Source organism: Bufo bufo, chromosome 2 (genome assembly GCF_905171765.1).
Source record: "Bufo bufo chromosome 2, aBufBuf1.1, whole genome shotgun sequence".
Taxonomy (NCBI): domain Eukaryota; kingdom Metazoa; phylum Chordata; class Amphibia; order Anura; family Bufonidae; genus Bufo; species Bufo bufo.
The window spans coordinates 99472939-99491909 of record NC_053390.1 but is presented as its reverse complement, the minus strand read 5'-3'; the positions used below and the strand labels follow the sequence as shown (position 1 = coordinate 99491909).

The window sequence follows — 18971 nt, the reverse complement described above, 5'->3', positions numbered from 1 at the left end:
TAAAATCCCAACTGCATTAAATAATGAAATAATATAAAAGACGGGCTCTAATATACAGAGAGGAACCGGCCAAACGCTTTCTGGGACAATATTGTGAATGTAATAATGCAAATCTATCCCTCAGATCAAAAAGAGGGACAGAGGGACTTGGGTCAAAAAGAGGGACACTTGGGAGGCCTGTTGTCCGCATTACGGACAAGGACAGGACTGTTCTATTAGGGGCTAGCCATTCCATTCTGAAAAATGCGCAATGCACGCGGCCAGTATCTGTGTTTTGCGGATCACAGTAGTGTGCATGAGCCCTAATCCAGGAGTGGGTTCTAAAGGACGGACTTATTTTTCCTGCTGGATCCCCTCCTGACTTTGGCTCAAAATACTGCATCAAAAACTCCACTGGATTAAAAAAAAATCTCCCTTAAGACATACAGTAGATTTCTGTTGACAGATTCCGTTTACCAAAGTAAATAGTTATTTCATATTAACGGGACTTTTTTTTTTAATGTAAATAAATCTTTATAATTTCTAACGTATTCACGATAGCTCAGACTGGGAATACTTGTATCTACTTCTCAGCTATGAGTACTGCTAGGTCTGTACTAGTCCTCTGGATGTAAATAAGAAGGTATTCATTACGCCACAGCAAGCAGAGGTGTTGAAGATGATGAGGATTTGAAACACAATGGCGGGCATATATTATTTGATTTATGCCACTTTGTGGCGTAATCAGGTTGCAGATTTTGTTGCAAAGGTGTTTTGGTGGGAAAAGGGCTATAGTGTGGGTGAGGAAGAGAGCGAGCCAGCCGGCCCGTCTCATTCATCATTTTCCACGCCAGATTATGGTGTGAATGGCGTAGTTTAAATCATGTCGCACGGCCAGCAGCCACTAGAGCCAAAGTTATGTAGAGGCCGGCACCTCTACTTTGGTACATCCGCAAGCAGCGCAAAGAGATTAAGACTGGCTTATAAATCGCCGGTCTTAATAAATGTCCCCCAATGTATATAACAAATTTGCACAACTTGTTATTATAGAAAAATGTATTATTTACCTAAAACTAGACCCCTCTTTAATGAGTTTTTCCTAGGATAGATAAATGCTTTTAGGGGGTGTTGGGAGCAGGACAGCGAGTCCCATATATAAGGGGGTAGGTAAGCACAAAACTGATCTGATCTAGATAATATAGGGAGAGAGATCATATATTCATACCATATATATATATATTTTTATCATTTAAGGCCCGAGTATCTTGAATGTGAAGTGATTGACACACATGACACCTCGATGATCCTCGGGAAGGAACATCTTCCAGTTCATCTGGTGACGACTATTTGGGTGTCATATGGGATTTCGGATCAGCTGTGTGTGAAAACAAAGAATTTCTCCATCAAACCTGAAGGTTGGTCTATCAGACTGGGGAGGATTATGATTTCTGAATACATGTACAAATGTACATTTTTACAAGAATGACGGTATTGTTATAGCTGACAGTGACTGTAACAAATCTCAGGTGCATGAGTAAAGGGGTGCAGAGGATGCAATGGCACCTGGGCCCTAGAACCTGATGGTCTCTTATGGCCTATTTGCTCCATAATGGAATACTATTTGCCATTACAGTGTACCTCTGTACTATGACAGCCATTACCTGTGACATCACTAGGTTTACTATACCTGCTTCTTTACCTTGTTCTCTGAAACCACTGCCCACATTATACCAACTTTTATCTGTCACATCTCTGTGTGCATTATTTGTATACTGTAACATCCCTATGTGCATCATCCCTGTACTGTGACATCACCGTGTGTATTATCCTTGTATTGTGACATCACCGTGTGTATTATCCTTGTATTGTGACGTGACTGTGTGCATCAACCCTGTACAGTGACATCTCCACGGACATCATTCCTATACTGTGATATCACTGGGTGTATTATCCTTGTGTTGTGATATCCATATCCTTGTGTGCATTATATCTGTACCGAGACATCACTGTGTGCATTGCTCATAATCCCTGTCGGAGACATCACTGTTTGTATTATCCTGTGTATTATCCTTGTATTGTGACATGACTGTGGACATTATCCGTATTTTTTGCGGGTTCGCATTTTGCAGACCACAAAATACATACGGTTGTGTGCATGAGCCTTTATTCCAGTTTTCTTCATCAATATCACTGCAACACCCCGCACCCTCACTAATCAGCTTTAATAATTGTATTTTTTATTTGGAGGGGGGGGGTCCAATTCTGAGTTTTGCTATGGGGCCCCATGATTTCTACCGTACGGCCCTGCTTCTCACTATGTTTGTTTACAGCTCTAGAGGTCACAGAACAGATGAGGAGGGGGTGATCACACTTACAGACACAGGAGGCTCCTATAATCTTCAGATACAATGTAGAAGCAGTTCTTTTATCAGGCTCAGGATCTCAGCTAGCTCGGACATGCCCCCATTTCCTCTCTGCCATCTTTTGTGTCTCTGTTACTAGGGATGGATCTTGTAGGCACTGGACAACAGGCAATAGACATCCTTTCATCCCTAAATGTACCTGAGGACTGACCCGCTCACTCAACTTTCTTACCTATCTTCAACAACCTCAGTAAAACCCATAACAATCGATCTCACTGATACAAAGTATTACAGGCTAACCCTGCCCAACACTATTTTATATTTGTCATCCGATGCCAGTATGACCTAGGCGCTGTGTTTTCTAGCCACCAATGGGAATGTGTTTTTAACTGGAGCCATAAATTATACAGGTGTGCAGACCAAATTGAGACCACAAGGAAAATCTTGAATGGGTGGTACCTTACCCCACATCAACCCAAACTCCTCCAATGTATGCTGGAGATGTTGTACAAAAGTTGGAATTATTTCCACATTTGGTGGGAATGCAGCATTATTTGACATTCTGTAAAATAAACATTTGGGGTATGAGTTAGAATGGACTCTTCTCTAGCCCAGTCCCTAGGAATCGATCATTTATCGGTTCCAGATGGGCAATTGACATCCCAAGTTCTTATGTTAAGTGGTAGGCAATTAAGAGTGCCGTATTTGTGTGAGGGGAGGCGGGGCGTTCACTATTTAAACCTGGCCCTCCTCCCCCCACTTGTCGGTTCGAACGATTTCGAATCGGCTTGTGGGTTGGTGCCAGAGAAGGGCGTGCGTCACTGGAGGATCGGGGGATCGGCTGCGTCGGGCTCGTCGCTACGGTGATTAGGTAGGCAGGGTGGCTTGCACACCCGTCTCGCTATGTATAACATGTGGGGCTGCCGAGCGTGCCGCCGGTCCCCAGCTGCGCTGGAGACTGCCCGCACTCCCGATCGCTTCCGGCACCCCGAGACAGGCACCCCGATCCGCTCCAGGCCTTGCGCTAAGCACCCCCGCTCCCACATGCAGCGTCCCCCAGGCGGGCACCCCTCACCTGTGGCTCAGCAGCTACGGGTCCCGACGTCCGCTCGCATACCCTGAGCATCGGTCACGCCGGCCGTCGGCTCCACGACGCAGCGTTATATATCACTCACTCCCGTATCAGAACATAAACATTCGTTCCACCGTAGAGGAAAACGCCGTCCGCTCACACAGGGATCTATTCATTAGCTGCAATCAGTAAGTGGAGGTCCAGCTGCAGGATCAGGGGGCGGAAGCCGAAACCTATAGGCGATTAATACGCCGCGGCTTTCCCTGTACAAATAGTCGATAGCGGTGGGCACGGGATGCAATGTTCCACATGGCGGAGCGCAAATCCCTCACAGCCGATCCTGATGTACGTTCTCCTGGTAATTACAATTAGCGAGGCTGTGAAGGTGGACATGCTTATGTGACTTTCAGTCATGTCTAGGAATCCGCTGCAGAATAAACTCGTCTTCTTTACTGCGCCAAACTCAGGCAAGACAAGATAAGCAGATACTCAGACATGTGCACTGTATAACAAGTTAGGATTTCAATGGTTAATTCTAACCTAGAAGGGAATCACTGGCTTGCTGCGCTCCAGCAGGTCCTGGCTGATAGAGGGCGACACCTACAGGCCCATACTGGTACTGCAGTCCTGGTGCAGGGCTCCTCTGCTCAGGCACAGTGGCTAGGTACTAAGGCAGGAGTATAAAAAAAAAAAAAAAAAAAAAAAAATTAAATAAATTTGGAATATGTTCAAGGATCAAATATAAAGAGGGCTTCAAGGAGGGGGGCTGGCCACGTCACTTTGCGCACGCAGCCGGGCCGCCCGTAAGCCCATACGGTCAGTCAGGGGGTTGGTTCGGGCGCAGTCACAATAATCCGGTGGCTAGCTAGGGAGCGGTGGCATGAGTGAAGGGTCGCCCAGCCGGCGTGCGCTCACTCTTACGTCTGTCCTTGGTTACTCAGGTCCACAGGTGGTGGGCTAACTTACGATACTGTGGGGTTCGTGGCTGTCATGGCCGCCAGGTGAGTCAGGGGTGGTGCATGCGGGGGCCAACCCCCTCTTTTCTCCTGCATAGGCTTGGGGGACGGGGGATGGTGGACTATTATGTCCAGGCCTCTGGCGCATCTCTTACAGGGTGGCGCCTACAGTCGTGGCCTTTGGTGGGGGGAAAAAAAAAAAATATATATATATATAATGGTATAGATAGGAATGTTGCTTTGCCAGGTCTGTCACGACTACAGACTCCTTATAAAGCCCTGCCACGACTGCAGGCATCAGTCTGTCACGACTACAGACCCGCTCTAAAGCCCTGCCACGACTGCAGGCAACAGTCTGTCACGACTACAGACCCGTTATAAAGCCCTGCCACGACTGCAGGCATCAGTCTGTCACGACTACAGACTCGTTATAAAGTCCTGCCACGACTGCAGGCATCAGTCTGTCACGACTACAGACCCGTTATAAAGCCCTGCCACGACTGCAGGCATCAGTCTGTCACGACTACAGACTCGTTATAAAGTCCTGCCACGACTGCAGGCATCAGTCTGTCACGACTACAGACCCGCTCTAAAGCCCTGCCACGACTGCAGGCACAAATCCGTTACGACTACAGACTCATTATTAAGACCAGCCACGACTGCAGGCATTAGTCTCATGTCAACAGACTCATGAGGTAATACTACCACGTCTACAGGCGATGGTCCGTTACCGCTACTCTCGATGTAGGGTCCCCTCACAACTACAGGGGCTAGTCGGTCACATCCACAGACTCGGTCGCACTCCCGTTAACTACAGGCACTGGGTGGGCATCTACGGGTAGTTGCGTCACAACTACGCACGTGGGTCAGCCACGGCCTGGGAGGTCAGCCTTAACGGTCACCGGTAGGTCCAGTTAGGCTTCAGTCTCCCAGCGGGTTCCAGTCACAATAACCAGCCCCTAGGTGAGGCACTCCCGCACCGGCACACAATGCCAGGGAGCTGTGAGGCTCCTCACGCGGCACACTGTTCAACCCAGCGGGGGCCGGGGCCCACGGTAAAGGAAGGGCTCCCTCTGATCCGGTGCACATTGCCAGGGAGTGGCGCTGCTCCCCACGTGGTACGAGTGTCCAGCCGGCGGTGGGTCGGCCCTAGCTGAGGAGGGGGGCTCCCCCGCACTGGTGCATTCTGCCAGGGAGCAGCGTGAGCTCCCCACGCGGCTGGGGGGTAAGGCTCCTCATCTTCAATAAAGTCTGGCATGGGCCGCCGTGCCGTTAGGTAGGCAGGGATCAGGGGAAGGAGTACTAGGCTCGGTCAGAGGGAGCAGATCATAGGCGGTGGCTGTCTTCCTGCTGCCGGCCGTAGATAAGGTTCCAAGGGGGTTATTTAGGCACAGGATGTTAGTTAGTCCGTGCAGGTGACCTGCGTTATACCATGCTCTTCATGCTCGTACTCAGAGCGTTGCCCATACGGGAGCTGCTTAAGTGGTTGATAGTGAAAAAAAAAAAATATATATATATACATTTTTGAGTCTCTCACGCATGGCTTCTCCGTTTTAGGTTTACACATATGACTCCGCCATCTGAGTCTCTCACGTATGGCTTCTCCGTGTTAGTTTTACACATACGGATGCGCCATTAGAGTCTCTCACGCATGGCTTCTCCGTTTTAGGTTACACATATGACTCCGCCATTAGTCTCTCACGCATGGCTTCCCCGTTTAGGTTCACACATATGTCTCCGCCATTAGTCTCTCACGCATGGCTTCTCCGTTTAGGTTCACACATCTGTCTCCGCCATTAGAGTCTCATGCATGGCTTCCCCGTTTTAGGTTACACATATGACTCCGCCATCTGAGTCTCTCACGCATGGCTTCTCCGTTTTAGGTTTACACATATGACTCCGCCATTAGAGTCTCTCACGCATGGCTTCCCCGTTTTAGGTTACACATATGACTCCGCCATTAGAGTCTCTCACGCATGGCTTCTCCGTGTGAGTTTTACACATACAACTCCGCCATTAGTCTCTCACGCCTGGCTTCTCCGTTTTAGGTTGGCACATATGACTCCGCCATTAGAATCTCTCACGCATGGCTACTCCGTTTTAGGTTTACACATATGACTCCGCCATTAGAGTCTCTCACGCATGGCTTCTCCGTTTTAGGTTACACATATGACTCCGCCATTAGAGTCTCGCACGCATGGCTTCCCCGTTTTAGGTTACACATATGACTCCGCCATTAGAGTCTCGCACGCATGGCTTCTCCGTTTTAGTTTTACACATATGACTCCGCCATTAGAGTCCCTCACGCAGAGCTTCTCCGTTTTAGTTTTACACATATGACTCCGCCATTAGAGTCCCTCACGCAGAGCTTCTCCGTTTTAGTTTTACACATATGACTCCGCCATTAGTCTCTCACGCATGGCTCCGCCATTAGTCTCTCGCGCATGGCTTCTCCGCTTTAGGTTTACACACAGGACTCCGCCATTAGAGTCTCTCACGCATGGCTTCTCCGCTTTAGGTTTACACACAGGACTCCGCCATTAGAGTCTCTCACGCATGGCTTCCCCGTTTTAGGTTACACATATGACTCCGCCATTAGAGTCTCTCACGCATGGAGGTAAAAAATAAATAAATAAATAAATAAAAATTCCTCACCAGGCCCAGCTGCGCTGGGACTAGTCTCTCATCTCACCATAGCTAAGAGACTGATGGCCAATTCCTTGGCCAGTAATACTCTGAGGGCTTACAAGACAGCTTGGCGCCTGTTTCAGAGATATGACAACACCTACCCGGCCGCTGGCCGGGGGCCTATCACTCACCTATTGGGCTTTGTCGGGGTTTTTGCCACTCTCAATTAAACCTGTCCTATAGCATTGTTAACTATACATGGCAGGTATTCAGCACCATTGGTACAGGCTACATCCGGACCTACCGTCACTCTTCTCCGCCCACCCGATCAAAGCGGCATTGAAGGGTTTGCGCAAGATGTCTGTTGTGAAATGACATGGGCGTCAGCCATTTACCGGTAGCTTGTTCAGGCCGTGACAGGCAAACTGCAGGGGCAAACCGTTCGGGCCGCAGGTTAGCGCTCTGGCAGAAACAGCCTTGTACCTGGCTTTCCATGGATTCCTCAGGTCAGGCGAGCTCATGGGCACAAATACGCTGGCTGGGTGCTTGCGGAAAGGTCAGCTCATCCGGCGCGGGTCCATCTATGTCCTCACCTTGGCCTCGTCCAAGACGTCACGGCCGGGGCAATCAGTGGCGGTCAGATACTTTCCCACGGACAGCAGATGGTGTCCGGTGCAGGCCTTGGAGGCTTGGCTGCGTAGTATTTAGTCCAAGCGGCATGTTCTCCTGTACTCGAACTAGGCAATGCCCGGCTAACCACTGCGGCCTTTCTTAGGTACATTCAGGTTAGTTGACAGGTTCAGGGGTCGGTCCTCGCTGGATCACAGGACATTCCTTCCGCATGGGCACGGCAGCGGCGGCGTCCATGCATAAGGTGTCAGTACATGTCATCAAACGTTTGGGTCGCAGTTCCACGTGTTCCATGCGTAATATCCCGGATCCTTATACGAAATATCATTGGCTTTCGAGTTTTGGTCTGTAGTTTCTGTTATCTAGTTTTCAAACTCCTATGCATGGTTCTTTTGGCCCTTTAGGCTACCCTTCGATAAGCAGTTCCGGCATAACTCTGCTGCTTCTAGGTTGGGGGGGTGGAGTATAGGCTTGGGTAGGGTACCCTCTCAGCATAAGCCGATCCGAGCACAAGTGGTAGGCAATTAAGAGTGCCGTATTTGTGTGAGGGGAGGCGGGGCTTTCACTTTTTAAACCTGGCCCTCCTCCCCCCACTTGTCGGTTCGAACGATTTCAACCCACCCAGGAGCCCTCCCTTCTTTCAGGTCTCATCATTGGGGTAGCCCCCTTTAGGCTACCCTTCGATAAGCAGTTCCGGCATAACTCTGCTGCTTCTAGGTTGGGGGGGGGTGGAGTATAGGCTTGGGTAGGGTACCCTCTCAGCATGAGCCGATCCGAGCACAAGTTATGATTAGATCACACAGAGCTATAAAATGTAGGACTTCAAAGCTTCCCCCCCCCCCCCCCCCTTCTGATATTATTAACTCCAAATGAATCTTTCCATGGAACAAATGGTGGCTGGTAGACAAGGCAAAACAGGTGTGCACACAAATATAGGCCAAAGGGGATGACTTTCAAAACCCCATTATGTGAATGTCTTTTCTTTTTAACCTACCAGTTATGTGTGCGTGTGTGTATATATATAGATATATATATAGTAGGAAAGCGCAGAGATATGTGTCACCGAGGTTCCTGGCCTCAGTGAGGTAAGAGACGGTAATTTTAAGTGTCAGCGGCAGTTAGTGCTGACTGACACTATTGGCTATTTAGTGTGGCTGTAAAGCATCCGGGCCGCTCTCTTACTGGGAGCAGCCAAAGTGCAGGGAGGGTGGTTGTTCCCCACGTTCCAGGCCAGGTTTTGGTTAGGGATATAAAACCCAGCCAGCAGTCTCAGCTGGGTGTGGATTGTCCTCCATCTGACAGGGAAGCTGTGGAGTCTCTGGTTTTTGAGATCTGCATGATGTGTGCCGTACTAAAGGGCTGAGAGCCGCATTGCTGGGAAGCAGGCCCTAAAGCTACTGCCAAAGCCACTGACAAGGTGAATGTTTTTTGTTCTGTGGACCCACCATGGTGTGAATGAACACCAAGACGGCAAACTGTTATTTTTGTTTGTGTGAATAAACACTGCACTGTTTAAGTTAAAGACTTTGTTTTTGCCTCTGTACTGCGTCCGCTAATCTGCCTACCAGAGCGAATCCCCACAATTGATGTCGGATGTGGGCAAATGCAGTAAGGCATCCTGACAAAATGGAGGTGGTCCTGAAAGCCCTCGTGGAGGCCAACTTGCAGCAGCGGGAGGCTAACAAGCAGCAACAAGAAACTAACCAGCTGCTATTACGACATGTAATGGCATTGCAAGCGGCAGGAGCGTCCCAGAACGTCCGCGATGCCCGGAAAGCTGACCCCCTCGGATGACGTCGAGACCTATCTGGCGGTCTTCGAAAAGGTGGCCGTGAGGGAAAAGTTACCCTGAGACCAGTGGGCTGAGGTCGTCGCTCCGTTCCTGGCGTCTGGTCCCCAGCAAGAATTTTTTGACCTCCCCGATGATCAAGCGGCCGACTACCCGACAGTAAAAGGTGAGATCCTGGCGAGACTTGGAGTAAATGTATTGGTCCGGGCCCAGCGGGTGCATCAGTGGGAATTTAACCCGGCTGAACCCGCCAGACCACAATATTATGATCTGCTGCACAGATTGCAAAAATGACTGCAGCCTGACATATTGACTTCCACTGCTATGTTGGATCGGTTGTTGGAGGGCTTTGCCGTACCCTCTCCAGCACTGGATCAGCCAGGTGTCTCCGGATAATGCCTTGAAGATGGTCGACCTGGTGGAGCGCTACAAGGCCACCAGAAATCTGCAGGGGGGTTCTTTTGGGAGGGGGCCAGTCAATCCCTGGAAATCTCCACCCCAGACCCGCCGGCCGGTGCCAGCCAAACCCGCCCGGGATGTATCCCCTGCAGACCCAGCCCCAGTGGTCTGCTGGCGGTGTCACAAGCCTGGACACATAAGAGCCGACTGTCCACGTCGGGGTGAAACCATGAAAACCAACTATGGCTACCACCACTCATTGTATGCCGGGAAGCTGTGTGCAACCGGTACCTCCGAGACTGTAGACAATAGTCACCTGTGCCAGGTGGAAGTGGGGGACACTCTGGCGGTGGCACTGCTGGATTCAGGGAGCCTCGTGTCCCTGGAAAGAGCTGCCCTGGTGCGGCCCGCCGAGTATACTGGCCGAAAAGTCGGCGTTGTCTGCATTCATGGGGACTTAAAGGACTATCCCACCACCCTAGTCTCTCTGTCAACTGTGGTCGGCAGGTGGACACATGAGGTGGCTGTCACCACAAAATTACCGTATGAGTTAATTATTGGGAGAGACTTCCCCAGTTTCCCGGCACTATGGCCGGATACAAAAGTTACCGATACCCGGGAGACAGACGTAACCCTAGCAGAGTGGCCCAACTCAGGGGGGAGACCAGAACCCTGGGAACCTGAGTCAGAAGGGCCAGCAGTAGGGGTGACCGCCACTCTGGTGGGAGAGGGGAAGACAACCCCGCTAAGTGTGATGGTGGGAGACATGGAGGACTTGCCGCCGGGTCCTGAGCTGGCAGACCTCAATGTCTCTAGGGATAATTTTGGTACAGCACAGAACCAGGACCCGACTCTGTTTCGAGCATGGGGAAATGTGGTAATAATTGAGGGTGAGCCGCAACAACCGGGAGCCGAGTCTATATTCCCCCGTTTTGTGGTTCAACAGGAGATGCTGTACTGGATAAATCAATTACGGGATGAACATATTGAACAGCTAGTGGTGCCCAAGGCGTATCGCAAGCTCGTGATGGAGTTAGCCCACCAACATGTTCTTGGGGGACACCTGGGCCAGCAGAAAACGCAGGACCGGATTCTACAGCGGTTCTACTGGCCCAGTGTGTTCAGAGAGGTGGAAGAGTATTGCAAGTTGTGCAGACATTTAAGAAGCACTTACTGTCCACTCTGGACCAGGTTGGACTGTCAGAAGAGAAGCTGCTGGAATTCTTGATCATGTACCGTAACACGAAACACGCTACAACTGGGCTGTCACCGGCTTTTCTTATGTTTGGCAGGCATCTCCGCACCAAACTTGATTTAGTTCGTCCGCAGGAACAGTCACCAACGCCTCCTCCGCCGGGCCGTCTGGGATTCCGTGCCGGTGATCTTGTATGGTCTCGGAATTACAGAGCTTTGCCTCCTTGGCTTCCTGGCGTTATTAATGGAACTCTTGGCAGAAGAATGTACCTTGTCCGCCTGGAGGAAGGCATTTGTGTTCGGCGACACCTTTCACAATTGAGGAAACGCATTTGCCGGCCACTAGTGACAAAACCGACCCCTCTTTCTAACCACCCACCAGAGTCTACTCTGAACTCTGCTGGTGACATATGGCATGGTGTCTGGCATGATCCCACAAGTTTACAACCAAACCCTGAACCGGTTGGCGGCCATATTCCTGAGGAGCCCGGACATGTGCCTGGAGTTACAGAGACTGATTTGTCTGTGGGACGCCCACTGACATCTCCAGAACCTTTGACTGACTCTATCCCTCCCGGTGCTGTGCCTCTGCGTAAGTCTACCCGTCAAAGACGTCAAACGCCGCGCTGGCAAAGTGCTGAAATCTTACGGGACACATTGGAGGTCAGGGAACAGAGACAAAGGGCTCATGAAGTGCTGCGGAAATCACAGAACTGAGTTGGAGATACTACTTGCTGAACTGATCTCGCTTGCCTTGTTATGTTATGTGTTCAACATTTGTTCTCTTGTTATGTTTTAGTTTTTTTTTTGGGAAGGAAAGGAGGTGTGATGTTTGTGATAGATCACTGTGACCTTTACCCTCTTTCTCCTGATGCATGATGGGGGAGGAGGAGCTGTACCAGGAAGTCAGACAGTGTGTGAGGGGAACCGGAAGCAGACACATGAGGCTGAGAAGGGATTGCATCTGATAAGGACAGAAGCTGTTTGGAATAAGACTCCTCCATGTAAGAATGCCATAATGTTCCGAGTAATAAACCTTGCTCTGGTTAAGTAGTACATCGGCCTGTGTGTGTAACTTGCTGAGCAGATACTGGCAGCATTGCCAGCGGCACCTGAGAGACACAGAGTGTCCAGGGGACATAACACAAGTCTTGCCCAACCTGCCAGATAACCAGCCCACAGCCACATTTCCAGAGCCCCCTGGTCCCTCTCCCAAATATTGAGGTTCCATTCTAGCAGATTGCTATGGATCTCATAGTCCCAGTACCGAAGTCCGCTAGAGGGCACCAACACATCTTGGTCATCCTCGACTACGCCACTTGGTACCCAGAAGTGGTGCCACTGTGTCATACATCAGCCAAACTCATAGCTAAGGAGTTAATGGAGATGTTTTCCCGAGTGGGTCTGCCTAAAGAGGTTCTGACTGACCAAGGGATCCCTTTTATGTCCAAGTTCATGAGAGAACTCTGTAAGTTGCTCCACATAAAACAGTTGCGGACGTCCGTCTATCAACCGCAAACGGACGGCCTGGTGGAGAGGTTTAATCAAACATTAAAAATATGTTAAAAAGAGTGGTGTCTAAGGATCGGAGGGACTGGGATCTTCTTCTGCTCTATCTCATGTTCGCAGTGCGATAGGTACCCCAGGCCTCTACTGGGTTCTCGCCATTAAAACTGCTATACGGCAGACACCCTCGCGGTCTGTTGGACGTGGCCAAAGAGGCGTGGGAACAACCCACACTGCACAAAAGTGTTGTTGAATATGTAACCCAGATGCGAGGATGGATGGAAACAGTATTACCTCTGGTTATGGAGGCAGCGCAGCGAGCCCAGAGTAGGGTCTATAATTGGCAGGCTTGGGTCTGGAACTTTAACCCGGGTGATCGGGTATTAGTGCTGGTACCAACCATAGACAGTAAGTTCCTAGCTAGGTGGCAGGGGCCCTACGAGGTACTTGAAAAAATTGGAGAGGTAGATTACAAGGTACATCAGCCCGGGAGGCGAAAGCCAGAGCAGGTGTACCATGTGAATCTGCTCAAACCCTGGAAAGATAGGGAAACCTGTACGGAAGACAGCCCACGTCCAGGGTTTCTAGGGGAAGCGGATTCAGTCCCTCTGAAGCAAGGGAAGCGTCTGCCACAGTGAAAATTGCTGACAGCCTCTCCTCTAAACAGGCTCAGGAAGCCAGGGAGTTCGTTAGTCGGAACACGGATGTGTTCTTGGACATTCCTGGACGCACTTCCATAATCCAACATGACATTATCACTGAACCTCAGGCAAAAGTCTGGTTAAAACCATACCGGGTACCCGTGGTTTGGCGACAAGCCATCACGGAGGAAGTGCAGCTAATGCTACAGCTAGGTGTCATCGAGGAGTCAAAAAGTGAATGGGCCAGTCCAATAGTCTTAATACCCAAGCCGGATGGGACATTGCGCTTCTATTATGACTTTCGTAAACTGAATGAGGTGTCTAAGTTTGATGCATATCCCATGCCCCGAGTGGATGCGCTTATTGAAAAATTAGGCCAAGCCTAGTATTTTTCTGTGTTGGACCTCACCAAAGGGAGGCTGCCAAGGAAAAAACGTCTTTCATCATGCCAGAGGTGCTGTATCAGTACAAGGTATTACCCTTTGGTCTACATGGTGCTCCCGCCACGTTTCAAAAGCTAATGGACATTGTACTCCGTCCACATTGTCGGTACACATCAACGTACCTGGACGATATCGTTATCCACAGGACCAACTGGGAAAGTCAACTACCTAAAGTACAGGCTGTAGTGGACTCCCTTAGGAAGGCTGGCTTAACCGCTAATCCAAAAAAGTGTGCGATAGGGTTAGAAGAGACCAAGTACCTGGGGTATGTAATTGGGCGCTGAATTATTAAACCTCAGGTAAACAAAATTGAGGCAATTCGGAATTGGCCACGACCGGTCACTACTCGGCAAGTAAAGTCGTTCCTGGGAATGGTGGGATACTATATGAGGTTTGTCCCCCACTTTACTACAGTCACTGCACCATTGACAGGCCTTTTGAAGGGACGCAAGTCAGTGACCGTTCAATGGAATGAGCAGGTGGAAAAGGCTTTCTCCGCTCTGAAGTCGGCCCTATGTGGGTCCCCGGTGTTGGTTACGCCCGACTTCAAGAGGGAGTTTGTGGTACAGACCGATGATTCTGAAGTAGACCTCGGCGCTGTACTCTCTCAGGACATCAATGGGGAGGAACATCCCGTTGTGTTCCTGAGCCGCAAACTTACCCCAGCCGAGACTAGGTACAGTGTATAGTGGAGAGAGAGTGCCTGGCCATCAAGTGGGCACTCGAGTCTCTCCACTATTATCTGTTGGGGAGAAAGTTCCATCTGGTAACCGACCACTCTCCTCTCAAGTGGATGAGCCAAGCCAAAGAGAGGAATGCTCGGGTCACCAGGTGGTTTTTGTCTCTACAGAAATTCAAGTTCTCCGTGGAACATAGGGCAGGCAGGTTACAGGGAGATGCAGATGCCCTGTCCCGGGTACACTGTCTGGCGGGTGCTCACCCCCTCAGGGTTGAACAAAGGGGGGAGGTATGTAGGAAAGCGCAAGGGTCTGTCACTGACGAAGATATGTGTCACCGAGGTTCCTGGCCTCAGTGAGGTAAGAGACAGTAATTTTAAGTGTCAGCGGCAGCTAGTGTTGACTGACACTATTGGCTATTTTGTGTGGCTGTAAAGCCGATTCAGGCCGGCTCTTACTGGGAGCAGCCAAAGTGCAGGGTGGGTGGCTGTTCCCCACGTTCCAGGCTGGGTTTTGGTTAGGGATATAAAACCCAGCCAGCAGTCTCAGCTGGGTGTGGATTGTCCTCCATCTGACAGGGAAGCTGTGGAGTCTCTGTTTTTTTTAGATCTGCATGATGTGTGCGGTACTAAAGGGCTGACAGCCGCATTGCTGGGAAGCAGGCACTAAAGCCTGTTGGGGACTGCTACTGCCAAAGCCACTGACAAGGTGAATGTTTTTTGTTCTGTGGACTTACCATGGTGTGAATGAACACCAAGACGACGAACTGTTATTTTTGTTTGTGTTAATAAACACTGCACTGTTTAAGTCAAAGACTTTGTTTTTGCCTCTGTACTGCGTCCGAGTTTTATTTTACAGAATTAGGCAGCTACTACTGTGTATTCTTTATTCTTTTTATACTTTTCGCTAGGATATGCCATTAATGTCAGATAGGTGCGGGTCCAACCTCCGGGACCCTCTCTTATCTCCAGAACAGGGCCCCTTAACCCCTTAGGGACCGGGCTAATTTTCACCTTAAGGACCAGGCCAGTTTTTGCAAATCTGACCAGTGTCACTTTATATGTGAATAACTTTAAAACGCTTTTACTTATCCAGGCCATTCTGAGATAGTTTTTTTCGTCACATATTGTACTTCATGACACTGGTAAAATGGAGTAAAATTATTATTTTTTATTTATAAAAAATACCAAATTTGGAAAAATTTGCAAATTTTATAATAGACAGTAATACCTCCAAAAATAGTTAGTATTTTACATTCCCCATATGTCTACTTCATGTTTGGATCATTTTGGGAATGACATTTTATTTTTTGGGAACCTTACAAGGCTTAGAAGTTTAGAAGCAAATCTTGAAATGTTTCAGAAATTTTCAAAAACCCACTTTTTAAGGACCAGTTCAGGTCTGAAGTCACTTTGTGAGGCTTACATAATAGAAACCACCCACCCCATTCAAGAAACTACACCCCTCAAGGTATTCAAAACTGATTTTTACAAGCGTCGTTAACCCTTTAGGTGTTCCACAGGAGTTAATGGCAAATGGAGATAACATTTCAGAATTAAAATTTTTGGGCAAATTTTCAAATTTGATCCATTTTTTCCAGTACTAAAGCAAGGGTTAACAGCCAAACAAAACTCAATATTTATTGCCCTGATTCTGTAGTTTGAAGAAACACCCCATATGTGGCCGTAAACTACTGTACGGGCACACGGTAGGGCGTAGAGGGAAAGGTGCGCCGTGTGGTTTTTGGAAGGCAGATTTTGCTGGACTGGTTTATTTACACTATGTCCCATTTGAAGCCCCCTAGAGTAGAAACTCCATAAAAGTGACCCCCTCTAAGAAACTACACCCCTCAAGGTATTCTAAACTGATTTTACAAACGTTGTTAACCCTTTAGGTGTTCCACAAGAGTTATTGGCAAATGGAGATGAAATTTAAGAATTTAAATTTTTGGGCAAATTTTCCATTTTTATCCATTTTTTACAGTAACAAAGCAACAGTTGACAGCCAAACAAAAACTCTATATTTATTGCCCCGATTCTGTAGTTTGCAGAAACACCCCATATGTGGCCGTAAACTACTGTACGGGCACACAGTAGGGCGTAGAGGGAAAGGTGCGCCGTGTGGTTTTTGGAAGGCAGATTTTGTTGGACTGGTTTATTTACACCATGTCCCATTTGAAGCCCCCCTGATGCACCCCAAGAGTAGAAACTCCATAAAAGTGACCCCATTTTGGAAACTACGGGATAAGGTGGCAGTTTTGTTGGGACTATTTTTAGGGTACATATGATTTTTGGTTGCTCTATATTACATTTTTGTGAGGCAAGGTTACCAAAAATAGAAATTCAGAAATTTCATCTCCATTTGCCATAAACTGTTGAGGAACACCTAAAGGGTGATTAAAGTTTGTAAAATCAGTTTTGAATACCTTGAGGGGTGTAGTTTCTTAGATGGGGTCACTTTTATGGAGTTTCTACTCTAGGGGTGCATCAGGGGTTCTTCAAATGGGACATGGTGCCAAAAAAAAAGGCCATCAAAATCTGCCTTTCAGAAACCATACGGCGTTCCTTTCCTTCTGCGCCCTGACGTTTGGTCATACAACAGTTTACGACCACATATGGGGTGTTTCTGTAAACTGAAGAATCAGGGTAATAAATATTAAGTTTTGTTTGGCTGTTAACCCTTGCTTTGTTACTGGAAAAAACGGTTTAAAATGGAAAATTTGCCAAAAAATAGCTGTTTTGGCACCGTTTTTATTTTATTTTTTACATTTTTTTTCATCTGAGGGGTTAGGTCATGGGGTATTTTTATAGAGAAGATTCTTACGGATGCAGCGATACATAATATGTCTACTTTTTATTTATTTATTTATTTAGGTTTTATATTTTATATGCTTTTATAAACAAAAAAAAAAAACATTTTAGTATCTCCATAGTCTAAGAGTCCGTTTTTTTAAAGTTTTTAGCCGATTATCTCAGCTAGGGGCTCATTTTTTGCGGGATGAGAGGACTGTTTTATTGGCACTATTTTGGGGGGCATATGACTTTTTGATCGCTTGCTATTACACTATTTGTGATGTAAGGTGACAAAAAAAAATACCTTTTTTTGCACCTTTTTTTTTTTTGACCGTGTTCATCTGAGGGGTTAGGTCATGGGGTATTTTTATAGAGCAGATTCTTACGGACGCGGCGATACCTAATATTTCTACTTTTTTTAATTTATTTTAGTTTTACAAAATAATATAAAAAATATATATATTTCTTTTGTTTTAGTGTCTCAAGTCTGAGAACCATAGTTTTTTTTCTGATTGACTGTGGCTAAATGGAATTTAAATTGGGGAAGGGGATTATAAATTTTGTACTCCATGGAAGTGTGGTACTCCCTGAAGCAACCAATAATGCAGAGGCCCGGATGATCGGGGCACGTGTCACACTGAGTGGTGGTGTCCTTCCGTATCCCCCTCCTGTGACACACTCTGCACATTTTTTGGGTCCGTCCCTTCTTTCCAGTATGGGGGACCACACCTGGAAAATGTTGGCCAGGGACGATCTCCAGTTCCCGAGGTACTCCGGCCTGCTCTTTCCCGGTCAGAAAAGATCAGGGCCTTGAGGAGTGCCTCATAAAACTGGAGGAATTTCCCTGTGTGGCCAGCGCTCCAGGACAGCACAAAAGAGTTGTACAAGGCAACTTGTACCAAGTAGACCGCAACTTTTTTGTACCATGCCCGGGTTTTGCGCATGGCATTACATGGCTTGAGGACTTGATCAGAGAGATCAACGCCTCCCATATACCGATTGTAGTCGACGATACAATCGGGCTTGAGGACCGTTGCCGCGGTACCTCGCACAGGGACAGGGGTGATGCCGTTACCGTGAATTGTGGACAGTACAAGGACATCCCTCTTGTCCTTATATCTGACCAGCAACCAGGCCAAAAGATGTGAAAAAATATATAAAAAATTCAAACTCGCTGATCAGCCGCCCGAAGCATGCGCTAACAGTGTGCAATGCACTAACAGTGGCCAGATGCTAAGAGTGCCGGCCACAGTCAGCGTACGCAGGAAAAAAAAAAACTGCTTGCGCCCAAAAAAAATTGTGTGTGTGGGGGGGGGCAAGCTGCAGCACCCCTGGGGGGTCTAGGGTCACACTGTGGACCCCAGACACCCGATTAGGGTGATGCAACAGTAAAAACTTTTTTTTTTCCCACTAAACTTTCCCTGAATATCCCTGCCTAACCTAACCTGTCCCTAACCTTTCCCTAAATACCTTTTAGTGCCTGTGGAGGGTCAGAAGGGGGTGCTGGGCACAGATGGGGTGCTGGCTCTGGAGATCTGAATGCAGGCTCCTCTCTCCTCGCTCCCAGACACAGAAAGGAGGAGGAGAGGAGCGCTGCAATAATTTTAACCTCCTGTCTGCCCTGCAGTCAATCAGAAGCGATCCTGAGAGGTGATGTCACCATCACCTCTCAGGATCGCAGGATAGTGATTGGTGGTGTATTATCACACCACCGATCACCATCCTGTTCCGGGTTATCGGGTCCCCAGAGACCAGAATAACCCGGAAACGCAGCAAACCGCAGGTCTGAATTGACCTGCGGTTTGCCGCAATCGCCGATACGGGGGGGGTCACGCATTGTCCCAGGGTGCCTGCTGATTGATTTCAGCAGGCACCCAGTTCCGATCACCACCCGCCGCGCGG

General features: G+C 48.4%; 1 protein-coding gene across 1 annotated transcript in view; it reads left to right on the top strand.

Moving 5' to 3' along the window:
- The window catches only part of LOC120990718 (interleukin-6 receptor subunit beta-like), a 93179-nt gene that overhangs the window by 13524 nt on the left and 60684 nt on the right, over nucleotides 1-18971 (top strand). Inside the window, exon 5 of the mRNA XM_040419626.1 lies at nucleotides 1234-1394. Within this exon, the coding sequence (XP_040275560.1) occupies nucleotides 1234-1394 (161 nt within the window). The remainder of the gene's footprint in view (nucleotides 1-1233; nucleotides 1395-18971) is intronic.